This window comes from Poecilia reticulata, chromosome 11 (genome assembly GCF_904066995.2).
Source record: "Poecilia reticulata chromosome 11, P_reticulata-male-v2, whole genome shotgun sequence".
NCBI classification, from domain to species: Eukaryota; Metazoa; Chordata; class Actinopteri; order Cyprinodontiformes; family Poeciliidae; genus Poecilia; species Poecilia reticulata.
The window spans coordinates 12,396,837-12,419,728 of NC_088840.1; the positions used below are offsets into that span (position 1 = coordinate 12,396,837).

Here is a 22,892-nt window from a genome sequence, read left to right on the forward strand (position 1 = left end):
TGAATTTCCTGTAACTAATTTCAGAAAGACAAATTTCTACTGCATGATACCAATAATAACTACGATTTGAGAACTGCTATTGGAGTCTAGAAGGAGATGCTGAAGTGGTGGACAGGAGCAAAGTAGAGCAGGCAGAAATCTTTCATGCAAAAAAAAAAATGGCTTGGAAGGATAAGTTGATTTATGGGATTTTGAATAAGAGACAGACCGAGTCTGAGGCAGTTGTACTCCTGTAGTAATAGTCTGAAGCTTGCAGTTGTTGCTCCATTATTCTCAGCAAAATAACGGTATAATGGTACACACTAAAACCACTAATTAACTAATTAGTACTAAATAGTTTTCATCACTTACTTGTAGTGGCACACTAAGTAGATTTTTAAAACTAAGTGCAACACGGACAAAATGTATGATTACATAAGATAATTTGTAACGTTGAATGTCAAAACGGTTAAAGATGGGGGGTATTATGCAAAATAATTTTTTTTTAGCTTTACGTCATGTTTTAATGTTTTTCCCTCATCAAAACATACTTGGAGTTTTGCTTTGATTCTTTTATGCATCTTTGGAGATTCTGCCCAACAGAGTACCTCCAAACTAACGGCAGCAGAAAATATCAAACACCTGGTGGAAGTGCGCATCTACTGAACCCATCATACAAAATACTGCTCACTGCTCCTAATGGTTGTAAAAGCCACAATGGAAGAAAAATATTGTGATGATGTGATGAAGGTGGAAAGAGCAGGAGCTTCTTAAAGAGACAGAAGCCAATTTTGAGGCATCCAATTGCAAAGTCAAATTTCTTTTCAGATGCATTTGATATTTACAGCAATTTTATGAAAACTATACGTAAGATAGTTACTTCATTTTGCTATTCAATGGCACTACGTGCATGGAAAATACATAATACCACCCATTAGGAAACGTTTAATGCTTGAGAAAATATTAGAGCAGAAGTATCACAAAGATATCTGAAAGTAGAGTACAACATTTGCATTATGCATAATGTCAACTGATTAAAAAATAGCAAGACTGGATCTTAATAATAATAATAATCAATACATTAATATTCCTCTTTGTATATCAAATTAAAATATCAAAGGGCACGTTCACACACTGATGATGGCAAGCTGCCGGTTTGTAGCTTCAGCCGCTGTGGGGCATTTTGACTGAAGCAAGGCTGCAATTTTGCACCATCGGCCCTTCTGACCAACACCAGCAAGCAAGGCAGGTGAAGTGTCTTGCCAAGGGAACAAACGATAAGGGCAGGTGGACCAGAAATCAAACCGGCAAACTACCGATCGCAAGGCGAAAGCCTCCCGCCATCGCCAATGTTGCTCCAAATAATTTTAATATTTCTAAGTAAGTCTAAGCTCAACTGAAGACAAAATAAAAATAACCAAATCAGCCACTCTTCAATGTCTTACTAGAAACCTTCAAAAACATTCAGATGGTGAAGTTCTGGACTCTAAGATGACCCAGTGTTTTAGCACAAATACTGGAATAAACACTAACGGTTCAATTTAAAGGTATCACCTGCTATCCATTTATAACAATCAGGTGCTTTTTTGCTCTCACCCACCGTAATCAGCTAATGTTTTTCAATTTTCCACTGCTGGTTAAAGTGACTTCCTAAAGTAGAGTTGAAACCCTGCATTCCTTGCGGCTGCCGAGGCTGGAAGCATCTCAGCCTCGTGTGGCTAGTACAGGGAATCGGGAGGTATTCTCAAACACACATACACTCAGGGCACAAAAAAGCTTTTACCGTGACAGTGAGGATCAATCTTAAATAGAGGGAAGAGAGTGTGCAGATCCGAATGATATCACTTTAGGCTTCATTCAGATGCAAGGATGGCTTGGAATCTGCAAACAAGATTCCCGTTTTGCGGAGCAGTGATCCATACCTCTATTTACTGTTATAGCATTCGCCCACTCCATATAACACAACAGGTTTTCTTCATTGGTAATAAATCGCTTGAGTTATCTTAAGTTACCTGAATATGCACATGCTGGATGAATTCAATGGGTTATTCTGTAACAACAGCAGCTGCTCCAATTGCTTCACATGTTGTGGAAACTGGTGTTTAACTTTAAAAGATGATGCATTAAATAATCACTTAAAAAGAATAATCTTATTGACTTACTGTGACTCCATAGAAGTTTGTTTCATTCATGACGTCAAGCACCATTTTCCCCACTTCCCGATCGTCCACAGTGAAGTTGTGATACATATTTTGCCTTTCTTTTGTCCGCAGCAGTTCCCTTACTCGGTTCAAGGTCTTTGCAATTACCCAGATCCCATCATAGGCAAAGCCATGAAACTTGCTTGCCTCCACACCTTTTTGCTGGAGCTCCCTGTAATACTCCTTCTCATACTCCTTTGGGGTCTGAAAGGCAAGTAGAAGAGGCGACATAAAGCTGAGAATATGTTGATTCATCTTCTTACTTTTTATCATCTCAGCAGCTGGAACCATTACAGTGGTGTTTCAAAGGTATTTTAGCTGCAAGAGGATGGATTTTTTCTTTTTTTTTTTTTTTTAGATTTGTTCTGTTGTACTTTTAGTTTAAGAAAAACAGACACATTTAGCCGAATGAAAATTGAAAACAAAAACACTTTTCACACATATGCAGAGTTGTTGGGGGGGGAATTAGAAAATGTATCTACAGCATTTTCAAAAGGATCAGATTCACTCATTTAAAAAAAAAGAAGAAGAAAATGTCAGACTGCATTTACAAGGGAACACAATTAAAATGCTAAAATATGAAAAAGCAAGTAGTAGGGACAGAGCTCTAAGGTATAAACAAACTGACATTTCGATTTAGAAATTAAAACTCATCTAGTTTGGAGATTCAGTCCCAATGAGTGTACTTCACTAGAACTTCCTCCCTTGTCACCAATTATGTTTAGGTGCAACAATGTGGTCCAGTTAAGGGTTGCCGTTGACTCATTTTCAACTTTGAAAATGAGTCAATACCCAGGTTAGGAGACTTTAAGTATCTCAGGGTCGTGTTCACTAAGGCAGATGGAGCAGGAGATCAATAGGCAGATTGGGGCTGCATATTCAGCGAAGCAGACGTTGTACCAGTCTGTTGCTGTTAATAGAGAGCCAAGTTAATTTCCCTGTCGATCTATGTTCCAACCCTCAACTGTGGCCACGAGGTGTAGGTAATAATTGAGAGGATGAGATCTGGAATACAAGCAGCTAAAATAAACTAACTAATGAACTGACCAGTCTATGGTGGGTTAGTGTGATGAAGAATGTGAAGCAGTTAATTAAGATGATTTGGGTATTTGGGAAGTAGGCAATCAACAAGCCTTCCAAGGGAGGTATCTTTGGACATTTCTCTCTGGAAGGAGGTCTGAGGACAGACAGAGATTATATTTTATGGTTCGCTTGGGAATATCTCCCTAGACAAGCATAAGCAGCTGAGGGAAGGGGGAGGTCTGGGAATCTTTGGTAAAGACATTACCCTTGAAACCTTGTCTTAGACAACAGATGGTAAAATTGATTTAGGAAACGTTTTTTTTTAGATTAAGTAAACTGACAATAAAACATCCGTAAGTCAGGAGCTGGACAGGGGTTTTCTTTGCTTCGGAGTGCTAACACTTTAATTACCAACCTATTTTTAGCCTATAATTTTCTTCCAGATTCCAAAAATAACCGCTCCCTTGTTTCAGGCATTTACCGCCTTCTTCACCGACTCTGAATTTCAACGAAAGCATTTAGATTGCATCAGCTGGTGTAACTCACCCTGCCGGAGATGCCCTTCACTGGCCGAGAACTGAGCGGTTCAAAGTCCACACTGATGTATCCCTCCATGGCTGTTAGGAGCTTCCTGGAAGTGCAGTTGGTGTTGTTCGCCTGCTCCCACCAGTTTCGTTGATACCAGCCTGGGATGATCCACTGGTATTTACTGCCGTACATGTTCAAGTTATATGCCTGGAAAAACGAACAAAAATGAAGAAAAAAAAACAAAACGTCAAATTTATGTTTAGCAAGCTGCCTTCATGTTTTCCGTTAATAGTGATTAATTCAACAGAACATTTCCTGTTAAATCTTGCTGTGATTTTTAAGTATAAGCTGGAAAAGAGAAAATTTGCCAGAGATAAACAGCATTTAACTCATAAGTAATTTCTAAAGGTTACTGACAGGAGATGGTTAAAGACTCAAAATTCCTCATTCTGACCAATGTCATATTAAATTATTTTGTATGTTTGCAGCCTTTCCATAAATTAAACTGTACCCTCCACCCCCATATTTTACCCAGTATCTTTATAAGTAGCATGTTTTGATGAAAAAATGTTACCTCAATACAAAAAACCCATATATTGTATGTATATAATAAATATGTTTATGGGTAGCTAAGTGTGCATAGATGACTTACACAGCAGAAGACTTTAGAGGCCAAATGCTCATCAAACTGCCCAATGATAATTCTCACGTCATTGTCCTGAAGAAAAACAAAAAACAAAACATATTTTGAAAAACACAATTATTATTTTAGTTACACAAATTGGTTTCAGTCATGGAATATGAGTTAAGCACCCATTACTATTCTTCTGTTATTTGAAAGTCAATTGCTGAGATAAGTATAGAAACAGCATTGATCAAAAAGAAGAACACATGGGAATAAAGGGAAAAGCAGCAAAATATGTTATTAGCTGGATTACCAGATAATTACATCAAAACAGTAGGTAAGTTTGTTGAAGTTAGCCTAGCACATGCAAGCTACTCCGTTTGAAAATAAGCAAGACAAGTTGTGTATGAATCATAACCAAATGTTTGGCACATTGGATATTGAAATTTTATGACCATTTATCTTCATAATTCATAGAAAATACACTGAAAAATAACACGATATTCCATGATTTAAAAAATGGGCACAACATATGGGTACAATTGCTGAAAAGGCAAGTTGACACGGCTCCACTTTCAGATCAGTATTTATTTTAAGAGGTCAATGTCAGATTTTAGCAGCTTTTCTCAACTTCAGTTCTCAGGGTTCAACACTTGTGATGTTTTAGGCGTTTCCTTTTGACCACACACCTGTCTTGGATAAGTGGGTGATTAAGAAGCTTCTGCAGCACTTAATGGCACGCAGAGGAGATCATCATTTGACGCAGGTGTTCTGGAACAGGGACACGTCTAAAACATGCAGGGCAGTGGTCCCTAGGGACCAAAATTGAGAAACACTGCACTAAAATGTTCTAAATAGAACATCTCATGTGTTTTTTTTTTTTTTTTCCACTACGTCAACCTCGTCAGGGGATTTAAAGTGTGATTGATCTGAATGAGTTTATTAGCTGAGAAAATAAGTCCATATCAACTTGCACACTTGATTGATAAAAGAGATGGTCGCTGTGCATTGACTTGCTCAAGCCAGGCTTCAGAACGAAAAGTTGCTCAGGGATTCAGAGGATTCAGAGCACAACATGGCTTTGCGAATGACTGTAAATGATTTAGATTCCCAGGTGGAAATTCAGCTTGTTCCAGGTTGGTAAAAAAAAGATTTCAGTGATCACATGTTCATGTACAGCACATAAATATGCTCACAAAATCTTGATCGGATGCAATCAAAATGCCAGCGTGTAATCCAGAATTGCAAAACACTGAATTAAATGATTCTGATGTAGATTTGATGTATGTAAATCTGTACAAGGATGGATGAGATGTGCCATTACAGAGTCATATTCAATCCTATCCCTGCAGATAGAGACAAAGCTTAGGGTTTCATTAAGTGACTGAACTCAGACGGCTGAAATTAATCATTTATATTAGAAAATATTTCAAATTAATGACATTCCTATAATACTGTTTGACCAATTTCTTTTAAAGGTTTTGTTGGCTCCAGTGGCCTTTATTTGAAGGTAGTTTGACAGGAAGGAGAGTTATGGGAGAGGGGGAAGACATGTGGCAAATGTCACCAGGCTGGGAATTGAGCCTGTGACCACTGGCATGGGGACTGGGGCCTCAATACATGGGTTGTGTTTTGCCCCTGCGCCACCACAGCACCCCCATTTGGAGATATTGTAAGTTACCTATTCTAATAAAAGAAGAACACAAACATTATTTTAAAAAATGTTAAAATAATCTTTTTGACTTCATCAAATACAAAAAGAAAAATGGAAGTTTGAAAAATGATGCAGATGTAGCTTTAAAAGAAAAACAGGGGACATGAAGGCTGCAAACTCAGTGAACCTATGACATCCTCCTGTTAGTCTGGATAAAGGGAAACAATTACAAATACAGTTCATTAAGTTATCCCGTAGGCTGCGGTCCACCATATGTTGAGCATCCTGAGATCAGAGGGGGCAACTAATCACTGTCATCTTAATTCCAACACATCTCTAGTGGTTACTCATTGGAGCCAAAAAAAGTCTTCCAGGCTCCAATCTTTCACAACACTTTACATATTTATACAATTGGAGAAGACCAGGCAGCAACTCTATAAATCACCAAGTTGTGCTTTTGTGCTACTTTGCACATGTTTGTAAATGTGTGGTGAAGACATATGCCGGTGGCAACTCGACAGTGCTGCTCTTCCCTCAAGGAAAGGCACTTAACCCAAATGACTCCAATGACAGCCAGGAGCCACAGTCTGAGTGAAAACCCAAGCATGTCCGGTAACACATAGAAAAGGCTGTATGGTTGTAGGCAAGGGCAAGAGTGAGTGTGTTGTGCTTGAGCATAACATAGAGAGACTCAGGCAATGAGGAGGCCCAAATTAGCCCCATTGCTCAAGCTTTTATGTAACTGTAACAATTACTGTTCTCAGAGAGGGTGGAGTTAAGGGCAACTTTGGCTGCTTTATCCTTGACAGGGGTTGTTTGTATCTTTATAATTGTGATTAATATATTTCAGTGAGTTGAGCGATATTTTACCTCTCGTACACAATCAAGTATATTTACGGCTTATTAAGCACAAACGCATAAATGTGATATTGATGGTTTCTTGTGAGCTTGGGGAAAAGTCCATTTAGGCTTTGTTGTTTCTACAAACAACATGAACCCCATCAGCATGATAACTATGACATGATGAGCAGAAACTGTCAAACACTTACTCTCTGAGGATGGACTTACACGTACATTAACTGTTAAAGGGTAATATACAATTATGACAAACTATTTGAGCAGTTGCTCCTACAGGCAAATCTCAGCTAAAATATTAGCGTCAGCTCAAACCTGTAGAGGCGTATGAAACTAGAACACAGAGTCGATTGGTCCTTCAAGCTGTTCAGTGCTCTCAGCACAAAGCCAGAGCAAGAGTCTCACTCTATTTGGGGATTTGAAGTAGCAGAAGTGCTTTAGAATTTTTATTGGTATCAATAAAATACTTTATAAAATGGTTAAACCTATAATGATTGTGCAAGAGTGTAAGGTATTCATCCTGAGCTGATTCTAGGCAGCTATACATCCACCGGACCTCCAACAAATATTGCACTGTACTGTGTTGACTACAACACAATGCAGTCTCATAAACTGAATGGTTCCCTTTACACAATTTATGCACTTACACATACACTAAGGGAATGATTGATGTCTTTCTATAAAATTGTGTGATGAAAATTTACTCGTGAAATTAAAATATGTAGATCTTGTAGATCTATTTACAAAAGGAAAGTGCTTTCGTTTGCCTGTGTGGTCCGGAACAAAAGTGGACATTATTTATTTTTTTTTATTTGTTTTTATTTGTTTTCACATTGTGCTTTTTTGCAACCAGACTATAATTTGTTTAAGAAAAAAAACTAAAACAAAACTGTGACCCAAGATGACAGTCATTGCTCCCATTGGAGAGAAATGAAGGGGACGGAACGGATCACAAAACCGAAAAAAATGGGCCAGTCGCAAATACAATGTAGCACAGAAGCCAAAATTAGGCATATCTTTCTTAGAGCGATGTAGGCCAATAGGAATTAGCCATCCTAGCAAAGATCCAGGAGATAAGCAACCCTGCACTCACACATATTCCTTTCTATACTTCATAATCAACAGACAGAAACCAGAATGTCTGGGGAAAACCCAAACAGGCAAAGGGAGAACATTCAACCCTAGAGAGATTCCTGAACAGTTGAAATTTGAAACCTTCTTGGTCTGCAGTTGCAATAGATGGCAGTATCTGATTTTTACTAATAATATAAATAACTAAGGTGTAAAAAAAAACAACCTTGCTTTATATTTAATTATATTTTTTCCACATGTAGGTAAAGGCAAACTGGAAAAAGTAGTGTGCAGTCACAATAAAAAACATGAGCAACTCAGCACAGATATTTTACAGTCAAATTTATGAATAACAAACTAATAGACGATTCAGGTCTCAAATGAAGGCCTTTTTTGTTCTACCAGCGTTTTGTGTTTTAATCCTTCTTCAAAATGTAAGACAGGAAACAAGAGGGAAAAAAAATTAAAAACACACAAACTGAACAAAAATAAACATGGTGGGAAGATACAATTTCCTGCCAGAGCTTTCCTTGTCTGCATTTTGAATATTTCAGCTGAAACATTACGGAGTGAGAGTGCTCTATTTGTGGATCTCTCTGTGATGCTGAGAGCCTCCTATCCATCCTAACACACGAAACAAAACAAAAAACCCTTATCATATTATGTTGCTGTGATGGAGACAGTAAAACACTGTTACATGTTGAGTGGGAATCCGACTTTTTAAAGTGTCAGAGGAGCACGCCCACTCCTTACAAATGTTCTGCAAAGATTCTGAGGCAATACCATGATTTGCATATCTCCAGTTAGCTCAAATCTGTTGATGTCAGCTTAGAATGTCGTACCTTAACATGCAGATTACATTTTTATTTTAGGGGACAGCTCATCATTCTGTTTCTTCTCTGCCTCATGGATTACTCATTGCTTCTTCACATGTCTTTTAACTTGTGTGACATGCTATCTACCAAGGTACAGTATGAAAAGAGAAAATATGTTTCCTACTAATTACTTTTCTCATTTAGCTTGTAGTTTTCTCACTGCTTTCAATTTTTTGACATGACAAGAAAAAAACCGATGTGTTTCAATTTACATCTGCAGCATCACGAAAGCAACAGTGAATACGCGATATTTTACTCTTACAAAAAGCATGGAGTAAGAGGCTGATTTGTATCCAAGCCTTTTTTTTATTATAGAGTCATGTAGCCTGAACTAACCATTACTTTGAATCTTTCATCCCCACAAACCCATTGCTCTCATGCTAAAGTTAGCTGATCTTGGACAAAATTTAGATTAATTTATACAAAATTAACTATGACTATTGCCAAAATCAAACATAATTTTCAAAATAATAGGTTATTCTTATGCAATGGTGACATATATATATATAAATATATATAAATCCAAACTTTTGTTATTTTACTCTGTATCATTAAATGCCATTTGCAGCTGAATTTACTTTCTTACATACATGAAACAAAACAAGGGAACGTGAGGGATATCCATTTTATTTCTTTTTGGCTAAAACAATCGCTAATTAACCAGTTCAGGGTTCAATACTGCATATAAATTGTGTAAGAACTGTGAAAGTGAAATCTTCTTAATCAAAAATGTACTAAAACATCTAATGATATTGCAAGTTTGAATGTGAAAGTGAACATGAGCGAACATTATCTCAATATAATATGACAAGTTTTACAACATAAAAAAAATTTACTAACTTAAGTCTTTATCTTTAGTGTGTCTTTAACACAAAAGGTCTTGCTTACCTTCAGCTTTTTGACATTGACACAGGGATCATTGGAAAAACTTTCTGTATCTGCAATGTGAATGTTTGCTTTCTCCAGTTCATAGGTCAGATCATTCCTCACCTGTGGGAACATGAAGGAAGAAGAGATCATTCACAATCTAAGATCGCTGCACACAGTCACTGCTGAAGTCTTTCTACGTTATTCATCCTGGCCCCTTGCATGTCCTAGAGGAAGCTGCCAGGAGTGGCATGAACTAAGACAGACAGAGATTCCCTGAGAGACATGGCTACTCCAAGCTGGAATCACAGAAGCTGCATAAAAGATGAATATGGTATGATAGGCTGCGCTTGATCTGGGGAATATTGTGGTTCACTTCAACAAAATTAAAAGCATGTGGAGTGTTAAATTTGAATTTCTACATAAGATTTAGTTCACAGAAGAACCCAGCAGTGGAATTTCTATTCATTAACTTGACATTCTTTCAGCTGGAAGTTGAATATTTCAATAAACATTCAAAAAAAAGTAACTCAGTGGAAAGTGTTGCTTTGATAGCAACATCACTAACTAATGCTCCCTGGGAGTGCTTTTGTGTAGATGTCAATACAATATAAATTTAGACATATCACTTAATATCAAGGTTTGCAGAAATAACTTTAAAAAAAAACACCATGTAACATTAGCATGCAGAGCTCTTTCTAGGAAGCGTTTCACTGATTTATCTGCTGTGTCTCAACCCAATGTTTCACTCAATCATTCTTGAGATTACTTACAAACTGGCTGGTAGAAGCTGGGGAAGATTTTGTAGACATTTTTTGTCCTCTCCAGTTGTAGTTCAGTTAAAACTTTAAGGTTTGGCTCCAGGCAGTTTTAAGAGTTATCAACTAACCTGGATAGAGCACCCTACTGCTCAGGTCAGAGTTGCATACAGTTTGCACATTTGTTGCATTTTATCACATTAACACACATAACACAGTATTCCGTCCCAAAGATATACAGAAATCTGATTATGAACTGTGTGCATTTTCAAGAAGAATGCACATTTGATGTTTTATAGACTGAGACGTGAAAGAACAAATGTGAACATTATTATCTTAGTTGCTTCTCCTGGCTGGTTGATGTATCTGCTGCCCCTGCGTGTCTGTATTGATGAATTGACTCAGTTGAATGGAGAGTAATGTGATAAAAGGAAGAGAATAAAGCAGGTGTCCCACTGGGATGGCAGACCAGCTGTGCTAGAACCTAAACAGCTACTGTACTATTATTTTATGACTTGTGCACGGGAAATATTTTGAGATGTTAACTAATGGCAGTGATGTTATTGCACGCTAGTAGCCAATCATGACCACTACTCCACGGAAATACAGCAGCGAAAGAGTTTGCAGACATCCTTCATGTCTTTAAATGTCATAACCAGAGAGAATGTATTTTTTCAGACCCTAAACAGCCATTAGGTAAAACTCTAGCATGCAGGAAATGATCAGCTGAAGGATGATGCATCCATCACTTGATGAAATGGCATCATTTTCCCAGACACTCTTCATTGTTTTCTCAGCTTTTATCCTTTTGTTGCTGCCTCGGTTTTATCAGAGGAATGTAAATTGCATTTGAAGACCTCTGTTTTGTTCGGCAGCCTCACTGACTTCGTTCACTGTGTCTTGAATCAGATTTCTCTGATTTCCTTAGGCCATGCCCTGCAGCTATAATCAGTCTGCTCCCACCCAGGAGCTTGGCACTCGGGACAGGCTGAAACATCAGAAGGTATTTGTTCTCAAATGTGCGTGCCAAGCACAGTTGGCAGTGACAGTGCAGCACAGCTAACGGATGAAGGTCCTGTATGATTGCTCTATATCTGTCCGTGTTCTGTACTTCACTCACATATTTATCTGTCCTAAATTGCTTTGGGTACACTTTTAATGAACAAGGAGAAAAATAAAACTATATGCAGACACTGAAGTGAAGTGCAGAAGTACTTATACCCCCTTGTTTTTAAACTACTTTTTACAAATTATTTTACAATGTACAGAATGCATGTTTCCTCTTTCAGTTTTTTTTTCCTTCTTCTTCTTTTGGGGTGTTTCTCTAACAGGTTTCAACACATAGACTAAAATGTAAGGTAAACAAAACGAAAATAAGGTTTCTGAAGGTCTTAAAGAAAGAGGAAAGATGAGACCAAATGAACATCTTTTTTTAGAATGAGGATTAATAACTTATCTTTAGATGCCAATAGAACATTTTCTGATAAGATTTTATCTGAAATTTCCGAGGAAAAAAGTTAGCGTCTTTTCTTTATACTCAACAACGACATTTAAAAAAATAATAAAAAAATTACATTAGGATGTAAAAGTATAAAAAGGGCTAACACAATGCTATCATTGCAATTACCGTCACTGTTGGTAAGTGTTTCAATATTGTCAATCTAAATCGGTTTGCTCCTGCATTAGTACCAATAAGTCTACAGAATCTCCACTTTATTTCCCTCGTGGATCTTGATGACCGTATCAAAATCGCGTCCTGTTCTGTTGCCCTGGAGAGATATCCAAATCACCCTGAACATCACTCACTCTTGTACAGATATTACCTCCGCTGTAGAGTGCCGAGCTGAAACAACAGGAAGGCCAGAGTGGATCAATATAACCTGGTTTTGCTCTTGAGAAACAGTTTGTTTGGCGATATAGACAAGCTACGACATCCTGTTGTGTTATTATAAGTGTTGATCTGATGCGCCTGGCTGAAGTTCAGCTAAAAGGGAAACATGTTTGGAAAAGAAAGGAATGGTAGCGGGTCAGCCAAGTGTTTATTAAGGTGCACTGGAGCAACACACAGATGGTCGGAATATTCAAAAACAACCGCACTCGGTCAGACATGCAGAAGAGCAGAGGAAAAGAAAACAAAACACTACGAGACGTGAATTTCCAGAAATAATTTCTTTTGCATTGTCTTGTTTTGCTTCTGCTGCTAATTCGGACAACAACCACCACATCTGTGTTTTCCTGGATGCCGTGCTTTACATAAACTGAGAGTCAGAGGGGACAGATGGCTTAAAAGCTGGTTATCAGAACAAATGGGCAGTTTCCTGCGTAATAATAAACCTCCACCATTGTCTGGGGCAGTCTGGGAATTCGCAGCATCAAATGCTGAACAGGAATAATCCTACTTCCCTTCTGAGCAGGCCTGCATGTAGAAAAGCAAATACAAATTTGCCACAGAAAACGGTTGCTGGACACACCAAAGGTGCCATGACAAAAACGAAGGACCAGTCTCCATCAGGTGGAAAAATGACCAATGGTTTTAGCCTACAGAGTATTTCCCCATGTCAAAAACCTAGTTATGTATGGCGTGAGTCACATAAAAACCAGCAGCATGAAGTGTGCAACGTGCAAGCACATTAATTTTCACGTTTGCCTGAACCAAACTCCCTCTGTAGCATTTATTGCAATATTGTACAATAACTAAAAAAAACACACACACATTAAATAACACTTATAAGGTCAAACTGTGTAGTTGAGGTGAAAAATGAGGACTATAACTCTTTCTAGACTGTGTATGTAAACATTGGGTTTCAATTAAACAAACTTATGAGATGTAAATATGTTTTCACTGACTAAATCATTAGTTTTAGAATTTGTTGACATTACTATAAATGTTCTATATAATAATAATAAAAAAGCCATAGTGTTGCATCCTTGCTGCATTATACTGTATACATGTAAATTGCAGCGCTCATTCAACAGACTGTCCAGAGCTTATATAAACTAGCTTGACACATTGTTGCTCAAATTGCCTGCTCTTATGACCGTACTATTCGTTTACTGATGTCATGAATGACTAATTGTAGAGAGAGGTTCACGGAGCAACGCATGGTTATTTATAAGGGAATGACAATTTAGTCAACTTTTGAGCAAGATGCCTAGGAGAGGCAGAGAAAAGAAAGACAGGAGCTGCAATAGAGTGGGCGCCGAGACAGTAATTTCTGCTACATTTATCAGCGATCACAGTATAATTAAACACTCGAGCGCAGAGGGAGTCGGGCAGAGGATAGAGTCCTAATCCTACTCTCAGTCAGGTCTGTCATCTGACTGACTGACTGACTGACTGATGATTGCCGCTGTGTTTCTGGGCGAGCCCTGTTTGTCTGGCAATTTCAATAATGTTGATTGCTGTGTGTCTTTTAGAGAATGCGTGTTGTGTGAATAGGCATTTTAAGACCTTCAAATACCTAGCCCTTGCTCATACTCATCTCCAGCTGCAGCAAACCACAAATGCCCCATTAAGGGAACATTAGTGTCCGTCTATAAAGACGACGTGTGTACAAAGTGTGTGTTTCAGTGTGGCCTAAAAATAGAAGTGACGTGATGACTTTAGCTTACAGGTTACATTCTCAGGGGACACCAGACTGTAGGTGTTTGTGCGGGACGGGCAAGCCGCAGACTGAATCCTTAACAAGCATTATATAACATTAACCTTGGGAGGGGGACAACTGAATGAGAGAGAGAGGAATGCTGTGCAAAAGTCTTGAGCTGCTCTGGATTTCTTTGAAATGTGCCTCCAGTGAGCATGGCCTTTTTATAAACAGTAATACAAGTCTCAGTCACGAGTTTTTTCAAGATTATGAATGTCATTCACAATTTTTCTACTTTTTACTCATTTAGAGTCCAGGACTGAATAAAGTCAGAGAAATACCTGCTGTGGTACCACTGTTCAAAACCAGTTCTTTGCACTTTAAAAAAAAAAGTTGGGTTTTGTTTTTAGCAGAATTGTCCATTTTTTATTGGATTACTCAATTAATCATCTGAATAAATGATAGATTATTTGGTTACTAAAATTATCGTTTATAAGTATAAGTATAAATATTTTATTTATTCAGTGAATACCGTCCTCAAAATGTCCTCAGATGAAGGGTTCATGAGGATGCCTGTGTCGTCATGACAGTTAAGGGGTTAAACTAACTCCATTATCAAACAGGCTACTGTATTTGAGTACAAAAGATACATTTATTAATGCAACCATATTCCTTAACAGTACATAATAAGAACGAGTTATACTTTGAGCATTTATATGGATACTCTTCCTGAATCAACAGTGAATAAATAGTTCAAACAGCAAATCCCCTCTCATAGGTTTTCTCACATTATAGAAATTGCCTATTTCCAATTCAAAAATGAGTGTAACCAGCATATGCAGTACCATATCCAATATAAGTTAAAAATACCTTGTTTGACAAAGTGCAAGACAGCGTAGCTCTTTGGAAAAAAAATCACTGTATTGATGACAAAATACCGTTTTATTCCTATTAGACTGTTAGCATTGGTGTTTTTATTAATTAAACCAAGAAACTAGTACAAATTCCTAAAGATCAGATTTAAAATGAGTTGTTTTCCATTCATTGAGTCCCTGTGTTAGGTGGCTTTAGTAGGAAGACTTTACAAAAAAAATTTCAGAGGCTCAGAAACACCAAATTAAAGGAAAAAAGGGCTTCCCTGGAAATGAGTAAACATACAAGTCACATCCAAAGAAAAAAAATATAATAGTATACAAATTGTTCAAGACAATTTAAAATAACTTAAAATCTTAATGATCTGGCTGACAGATCACCTGGTTTTACATATCATCTGTCAATATTTAGGATTAGGATTATAAATGTAAATTAAGAAGAAAAAAAATAGCAGTATTACCAAGACTGGTACTGACTTGCACTAAAATATCTACATGTTTTTGTTATTCCATCTACTTATAATAAATTCAGTGACATTAAAACATGAAAACTTTTATTTGGGAAAGGCAAAATTCTAAAACATGGTCAGGAAACTGACAATATCAATATTTTATTTTTCTGGGCAAGTTTTTACAAATTTAGGCTGTTTAGCTGTTAAATTACATACTTCTGTGCCAATTTTTATGTACTTGTTATTTTTCTACAGAATATAATAGCTGAGGGAATATTCTCCATCGGTGGTAATTTAGTATTTTGCCTTTGTTTGTAGTGTTGTCATTCTGTGTGTCTGAACTGAAGAAAAAGGGATACATTTTACACTCAGAGTTAGATTGCTATAACTACAGCTGTAAACAATATCCACATTAGCGTTTAGTGTACAATGTGATTAATACAAATTAAATAATTTGAACAAAATATTAAGGAAAGGTTATGCAAAAGAAAGTCTCCTCATTTTTAGTTATTTTCCCCCTTATATATATACTAGACCAAAACAAAACCTTAATTTTTCATCAGCAAATTGTAACACTGAATAATTTCCAAAAGTAATTGCAAAACAGCAAGCTTTGAACTTGACAGAAGATTGCAAGAATTATGAAGTGTGGAAGAGATGCTTGAATATTTGTAAATCAGGATTAGAACCCAATCTTGTGGTGGGCTGATTGAATCTGGCTGTCTGTTTTCAGCCTGTCCTAAGCCCCTCGGTGTCTTCAGGAAGAGAGAGATAAAGGGATTTTGTCTCTCCAACATTTACAATGAGACTTCGCATACATACTCCCCCTACCCTCTTTCCACATCCTACTCTCTTAGAAGTAAAACTAATTATCCTAATGTTTATTGCATTTATTTACTCTCTCAATGTGCCTGTCATGTTTTTTTTTATAAATTAAGATTTTCATATCTGATATGGTTTATGATACTGTAAGAATTAAAATCAAATGTATAAATAATGCTTTACATTATGACCACAGAAAGTGAAATGGAAATACATTCCTGAAACCTCAAAACTGGAACTCACAATAATCCCCTTTCCCTTGTATGTTAACATCATTACAGCATCAGTCCCCAATCTGGACTGAGGAGGACCTGCATAAGTTGTTTTTTGGAATAGCATAAAAAACTGGTGATTTGATGTTCATCCACACTCTAGACTCGCTAGTTTGTTTAACTTGTTGCAGTTACACAATTGCCAAGGGAAGAAGTCAGAGTTTTCATAAAGCATTACTACACATTTTCAAATATTACCTTGGCAAACTGTGTATCATCATAGGATTCAGCCATATAAAGCCATCAACTTGTGAGACATCTTAAACAGGAAGCCATCTTTGGAGTTGGACTGTTCAATGTTTTCGTGAAAAGGCAGTTGGGAGACCCCTAACATCATGCACTGACCGGTTAATGTTGTATTGTTGACCAAACAAGGGAGGAACTTATATTTTCAGAGCTTCCTTAGTCAGAGGCTTCTTTATAACCAACTCAGAGTTGCATACAGCAACACTTTGAAGAAACGTTGATAATATGAGTTACAGCAACACTTAATTCCCCTTTGGTATTAATAAAGTATTTTTCAACTGAACTAAATTGATTATGAATGTGACAAGTGCTGAGTCAGTACTAATGGTGGTGATTACTTCATCACCATTAGCGCATAAATATCTATGCTGTATTCTGCATTCTGCTGATTTAATAGACACACTTGTACTGCAGGCCTGACTGAATGCAGAAAGCTATACAAGGGATTTTTTCCCCCCAACCTGATGCTGCATCTGTTTGAGAGGTGATCCACATAATTTTTGAATAACCATTTTCTTTAATGTAACCATCAGCTTTGATCTAAAGGGTTGATTCATGTTCTCTCAGAAGTAGGACTTTAGAAGCAATCGATCCGGTATGTTTCAAGTGACTCTGAGCAGCAACACTGGAGGGTTAAATGAATCCTGTAATGCGGTAATGTTCTTTGAAGAGCAAATAAAAGGATCGTTCTATGTCTAGAAATCAATTTCAAGTTCTGTACACCAATGCCAGGCTACTTTGCCTGTGGGAGCTCGTCAGTATCACTACTAAGAAACTCAATAAAAAGTCTTCTTTTACCAGATCCAAAAATCTCCTTTTTGGTCCTCTTCTCCAAACCTTTATGACTCCAAACTCCGCATCCATCTCCCAAATCAATCATTGTCTCTTCTCTTCAAATGTCCGAACGATTTCATTCTGGCCTTTTGGATTTTATTCACTAAACATCTAATATCAGGTGTTCCTCTGACATACCCATGTCTGATCTACCCAACATCTTAAGCCATGCAACCTCCAGTTCTGCCTCCTGCCTTTTCCTCATTGGCACCATCTCTGAACCATATAACATTGCTTGCAGTGCCTTTCCCTTCATTCTTGCTGAAACCCTTTTATCCCACATCATATCTGACATTTTTCCGCATGCATTCCAACCTGCTCGCACACACTGCTTCACCTCTCTTCCGCACTCTCCATTGCGCTGGACCGTTGACCTCAAGTACTTAAAGTTCTCTTCTTTATTTCTACTCTGTGTAACATCACTGTTGAACTGATGCCCCTCTCATTTACACACATCTATTCTGTTTTGCTGCAAATAGTAAAAGACGTATCATTAAAACTCACTGCCCTTTGTGGTTGGAAGACCTTATGAGATTAACTCCTTCTGAAGCTTTATTTAGGAAGGGTCTTCTTGTTTTATTGTTGTCTTTGGATTTCACTGTTCTCTGTTTTCACTAAATGTCTTTGTTTTATACTTGATGATTATACCAGTGACTATTTATTTACATGTATCTTACTCCACAATGTCTGTGGTTCAACTCTCGTTTTGTGTTTGTGTTTTTCTTTTTAGTTTCATCATTTATGAATGGATCCTCCACTTCTCTCTCCAGATGGTGGTGATAGAGACCTGCCTTGATATCGAGACCAAATGGAACCAATAGTTATTCATTTGAAAATTTCAAAATAATATTCTGATTGCAACATTTTTTCCCCATCTTTGCGTTGCTTTTTTTTACCTCACTTTCTTTTTATTGTCTCCTTAAGGGTCTTGGTCTTATAGGTTTAAGGTTAGGTGGTCTTGACCGCAACACAATATCCAGGAGACACTTATTTCAACCTGAGCTATTTCATCAAAAGTATCACTTATCAGTAAACAACAAATAAAGTGTGATGAACAAATTAAAAGGTGACTTTTGCGTCAGTTTGAGTTGCTCAGATGGCCAGTGAAAAGCATTAATGCATGATTTAATTGATGAGAGTTGCTGTAAAACAGTATTCATTTTCTGGGGTCGATATTAATTCGTCATCCCCCTTTTATAAATAGTCAAGATTCCCCAGATTTAATGATCAGCCTTTGTTTCAGGTGTGTTTAATTTCATGACAAATCTCTTAAGATATCTAATCTTATGAGATTACAGCAAGTCCCTTAGGACTTTTTGTGTCCCGTGGGCAAAAAAATTATATAAAAAATAACTATACATTTAATATGAATGACTGCCATCCATTTAAATCATACTCAAAGTATCTTAATGATAATTGTAAAAAAAAAAAAAAAAAAAAAAGTATTAATGATTAGTGTGCTCCCAGCTGCACCTATAGTTGGTGAATCAGCTTGAGGCAAAACATTCTTCCTAAATGAGAGCGCAATAAATTGAGGCATATAATATTGATATAATGCTTCACCATAATAAAACTTGAAAATGTCTCTCCTATATAGAGGCACAATGAGAAGAGCGCTAATGAGTTAACTTATTCAGGCCTAAGGCATTCTCTGGGAATGAAAACTGAATTACTCATATGTTGCATCAGGTCTTGATGAGTTAAACTGTTCTGGCTTTAGTAAAATCCACAGAGCACAGAGTTGGATCTATAGAGAAACAAAAATGTTGGGTAAGCAACGCTATCCACAAATCTAGGAAACATTTCTTTAGAATTTTTGCCACTTAATTGCTGGCACACTGTTTTTAAAATTACCATGTACAAGTTGATAAGTAAAAAAAATGCACCTTACATGGATATGTCCATTAAAAATAGACACATTTTATAAATCATCGACTGATATGTTTATAAAGTATGTGTGTTACTGTTTCTATGTTGCATTCACACTGGGATGAAAGGTGTAGAGTATTTCATGAACTTCTATGTCAAGACAGATTAAGTTGATTTTGAAAAGGTGTCATTGTCAGCCTCCCGCCCCAAAAAATGTTTTTTATTTTTTTTGGTAATTACCATCTCAGACTGAAAGTTTAATATTCTATGTACAGGATATGCATGCCCCAAGTTGTTGTTAATTGATGAAATTAGCATGTCGAAGTGAGTCAATCTTCTTTAGTGCAGACAAAGCATTTGAATGACACATGTTGAGATGAAGTTGTTATAAGGTAATTGCTATGGGGATCAGAAATTCAAAAAAGAAAACTGTGATCTAATTTAAAAAAAACAAAAAAACAAACACTTTATCTCCAACTAAACCAGTCTCAGAGATCAAATTATGACTGCTATAGTATTACATTTTAGATATATTTCCTTAAAATAGCTTCTCTTCTTACACCACTAAGATGCAAGAGAAATTTCCACATGATGGGGAGAGAATTAACCCCAAATTAAGTAGTCTTCCCCAATCAATATTAGGTCCCAAGTTTGTCCAGGAACCAACAGATCTATTCAGAGCAAATATTTCAACTTGAAGAAGGAACATGCATATAAATAAAGAACAGTGTTTCACTTGGCAGAAATGTTTCTTTTGGCAATAAAAAATATTGAGTTTTTTATAGAAAATCATGCAAACGAGACTCTAAAGGGTTGGTGTAAGAGATAATGTTTTAAGTAGAAACATTTACGACTTCAGTGGCATGCAGATGCACTTTTGGGACCTTTGCAGACGTTTAGGGTTTGATAGAAGACATATTCAAACGAATGCAGGATTTCTCCTTTCAGGTATTTGACACTTGGGGCCTCATCTTGGACCCAGTAACTGATTTTATTTTACTGAGACAGCGCTTGCAGAGTAGTTACTCAGCCCTGTTCTAGGGATTTTGTTCTTTTAGAAATTAACTAAAATTTTGTTCATTTGAAAAAAGCTTTTCGACATTTCTTTAACAATATTATTATGCCTATTGTCTAATTATTTTTCTACTCAAGTTGTTGGTAGGTTATTGGTAAACTGTTACAGTACACACAGATATCTTTCAATTTCAAAAACGGTCTTTACAACACAAGTGCATAATATATATTCAAAACTCTGAAAATGCAAAAAAATAAAATTCACCCCAATGTTTAGATATCCTAGAGAGTATTTGTTTTTATGGGAGTCAAATACAGTAAAAAATGCTAATGCTAACCAAGAAAATAAAATAATTAAATAAGTTATTACAATTATGAATATGAAATTTCACAAACTTCAGCATTCTAATGTTAAAGTTAATGTCGTTTTCAAGTTTTGTTCAGGTTTAATCTTTATAATGTGGTCTTTATACAGAACACACACACAAAGAACTGACCTCTGAGAACCTCTGGACATCCTGTGTGAGGGTTCCCACCCGGCTCCAGTTGTAGTAATTAAGGAATTTAATAACTGCTGGGTTCACAGCGTTATCGGATGGGACGGTGCGGAAGAAGTTGGGGTACTTCTTCTTGTCTGCCAGAACCGGGGTGGTCGCAGCAAATGACAGCTGGAATGACAGAAGATGACAAAATAAAAATACAGTCGACATTGAATCATTCTGTGAGAGTTAAACACAACATAAGTAGGAGTTCGCTTTCATGCTCTGACTTTTTTTGTAGGGTTTTTTTTTTTTGTAGTAGCTACAAATAATGTTTTCATGTGCCAAACAATCTAGTTAGGTGAAAATCATATGCATTTCTCTGGAGTAAAGCGTTCATCATATTACCGATTCAACAATGAGAAATGCACACAGTAATTGGCTTTAAATGTATGTGTGAAAACAAAGCACCGTTTTACATTTTCTTGAAATATTAGTAAAAAAGCAACTTTAAAATACATCTGCAAAATTTTAGAGGAGCCACAAACAATTAATTTGCGACCTTTAAGGCTCCCTTAATGCTGTTTGTGTGAATTTTCAAGTCTATAAGTATTAATAAGTGTCCTCATTTCTATGCATTTGTAGTCTCACAAGAAAAAAGGAGCTTAGTAATTTGAATCATCCCTTGGAGGGTAAGTAAAACATATTTTTGCTCATTGAATTGCTTCTCTGAGATCTATGTAACTGTACACACCAAGCATAAATGTCCTGAAACCAAAGGGTAATTGCCTCCTTTCCAGCACATATCTCTAACTTCAACAGCTGCAACCAAAGAATATTTGACGGACAAGTTCTGTACTCTGGTTTTATTTCTCAATCACATCATCATTCACTGGAAAGATCCATATTTACAGTTAAGTTAGAAATCATTAATTCCCCTAGCAGGCTGTTTCTCGTTCAACTAAGAAATGTGCTACTGATAGAAAATGCGAAATGTATTTCTTATACAATAACAATAAAAATGGAGTTTGAGTTTTGAAAAAGTAAAGATGCATATTTATTCGCATTTCATTTAAAGAGACATATCAAAAGTTATATAATCCTTTGCAAAAATCACAGGAAAAAATATCTTTATTGCATCACAGCAGTCCAGCTCTTCCCATCACTGCTAAAGTCTGTTTCACATATGGGAAGCACATTCCACAGATGAAATATTTTCTCCCATCTTTTCTTTATCCTACTATATAATTTGGCATTACGCAGTACAATTTTCACATGCCATTCAATCTTTGGTTTGACCATGTGTTTCACTTGGTCAAACCAAGTGAAACACACTTGGTTTGACCAAGTGTGAAACACACTTGGTTTCACACTTGGTGAAACCAAGTGTGAAACCACTTGGTTTCACACTTGGGGGAGTCTGATCTGACTCCCCCAACCATCACATCACACATGTACATGTAATTGGCAGATGTTTTACTGCAGATGCCCAGCCTGAAACATTCCCAAACCCCCCTACCCCCCACAGCCCCCGATCATACCCAGGAAGAGAGGGAACCGGATTCGAACCGGATTCAAACCGGGGAGGTCTGGGTCTGTGATCAACCTGCTCTATCAACTCCCACCCCCTTAATCATATGTAAGAGGGTTTTATAGAAACCTAATTTCCATACGTGAAACAACTTAGTTAAAATGACATATAGAAAGACGGAGAATAAGATAGCTGCGGTCATATTCATATTAAATAAAATTCTGTTCATTCAAAGAAATACTTTATATCCAAACTGTAATCATAAGGCACAGTACATTAACTTCATGTGTTTTTTTTTTTGTTTTGTTTTTTGCGTAAGGGTAAAATGGCCACAGTTTCCTATTCTGTCTGTAGTCTGATCAGTGACTGTCATTAAGCCTACATTACCCATTCACAGGTTTTTAGACCTAATGATGAATTCAATTCTCAAGATGTATAGTCCAATTCTCTTCTCTTTAGACCTCGAGACCAAGTCACTTCT

General features: G+C 36.8%; 1 protein-coding gene across 1 annotated transcript in view; it reads right to left on the bottom strand.

Moving 5' to 3' along the window:
- The window catches only part of gabbr2 (gamma-aminobutyric acid (GABA) B receptor, 2), a 190,127-nt gene that overhangs the window by 79,510 nt on the left and 87,725 nt on the right, over positions 1–22,892 (bottom strand). The window contains exons 3-7 of the mRNA XM_008421807.3: positions 20,899–21,069; positions 9,700–9,801; positions 4,384–4,449; positions 3,750–3,938; positions 2,142–2,384 (exon numbers count right to left, since the gene is read on the bottom strand). Coding sequence (XP_008420029.1) covers positions 2,142–2,384; positions 3,750–3,938; positions 4,384–4,449; positions 9,700–9,801; positions 20,899–21,069 — 771 coding nt within the window. The remainder of the gene's footprint in view (positions 1–2,141; positions 2,385–3,749; positions 3,939–4,383; positions 4,450–9,699; positions 9,802–20,898; positions 21,070–22,892) is intronic.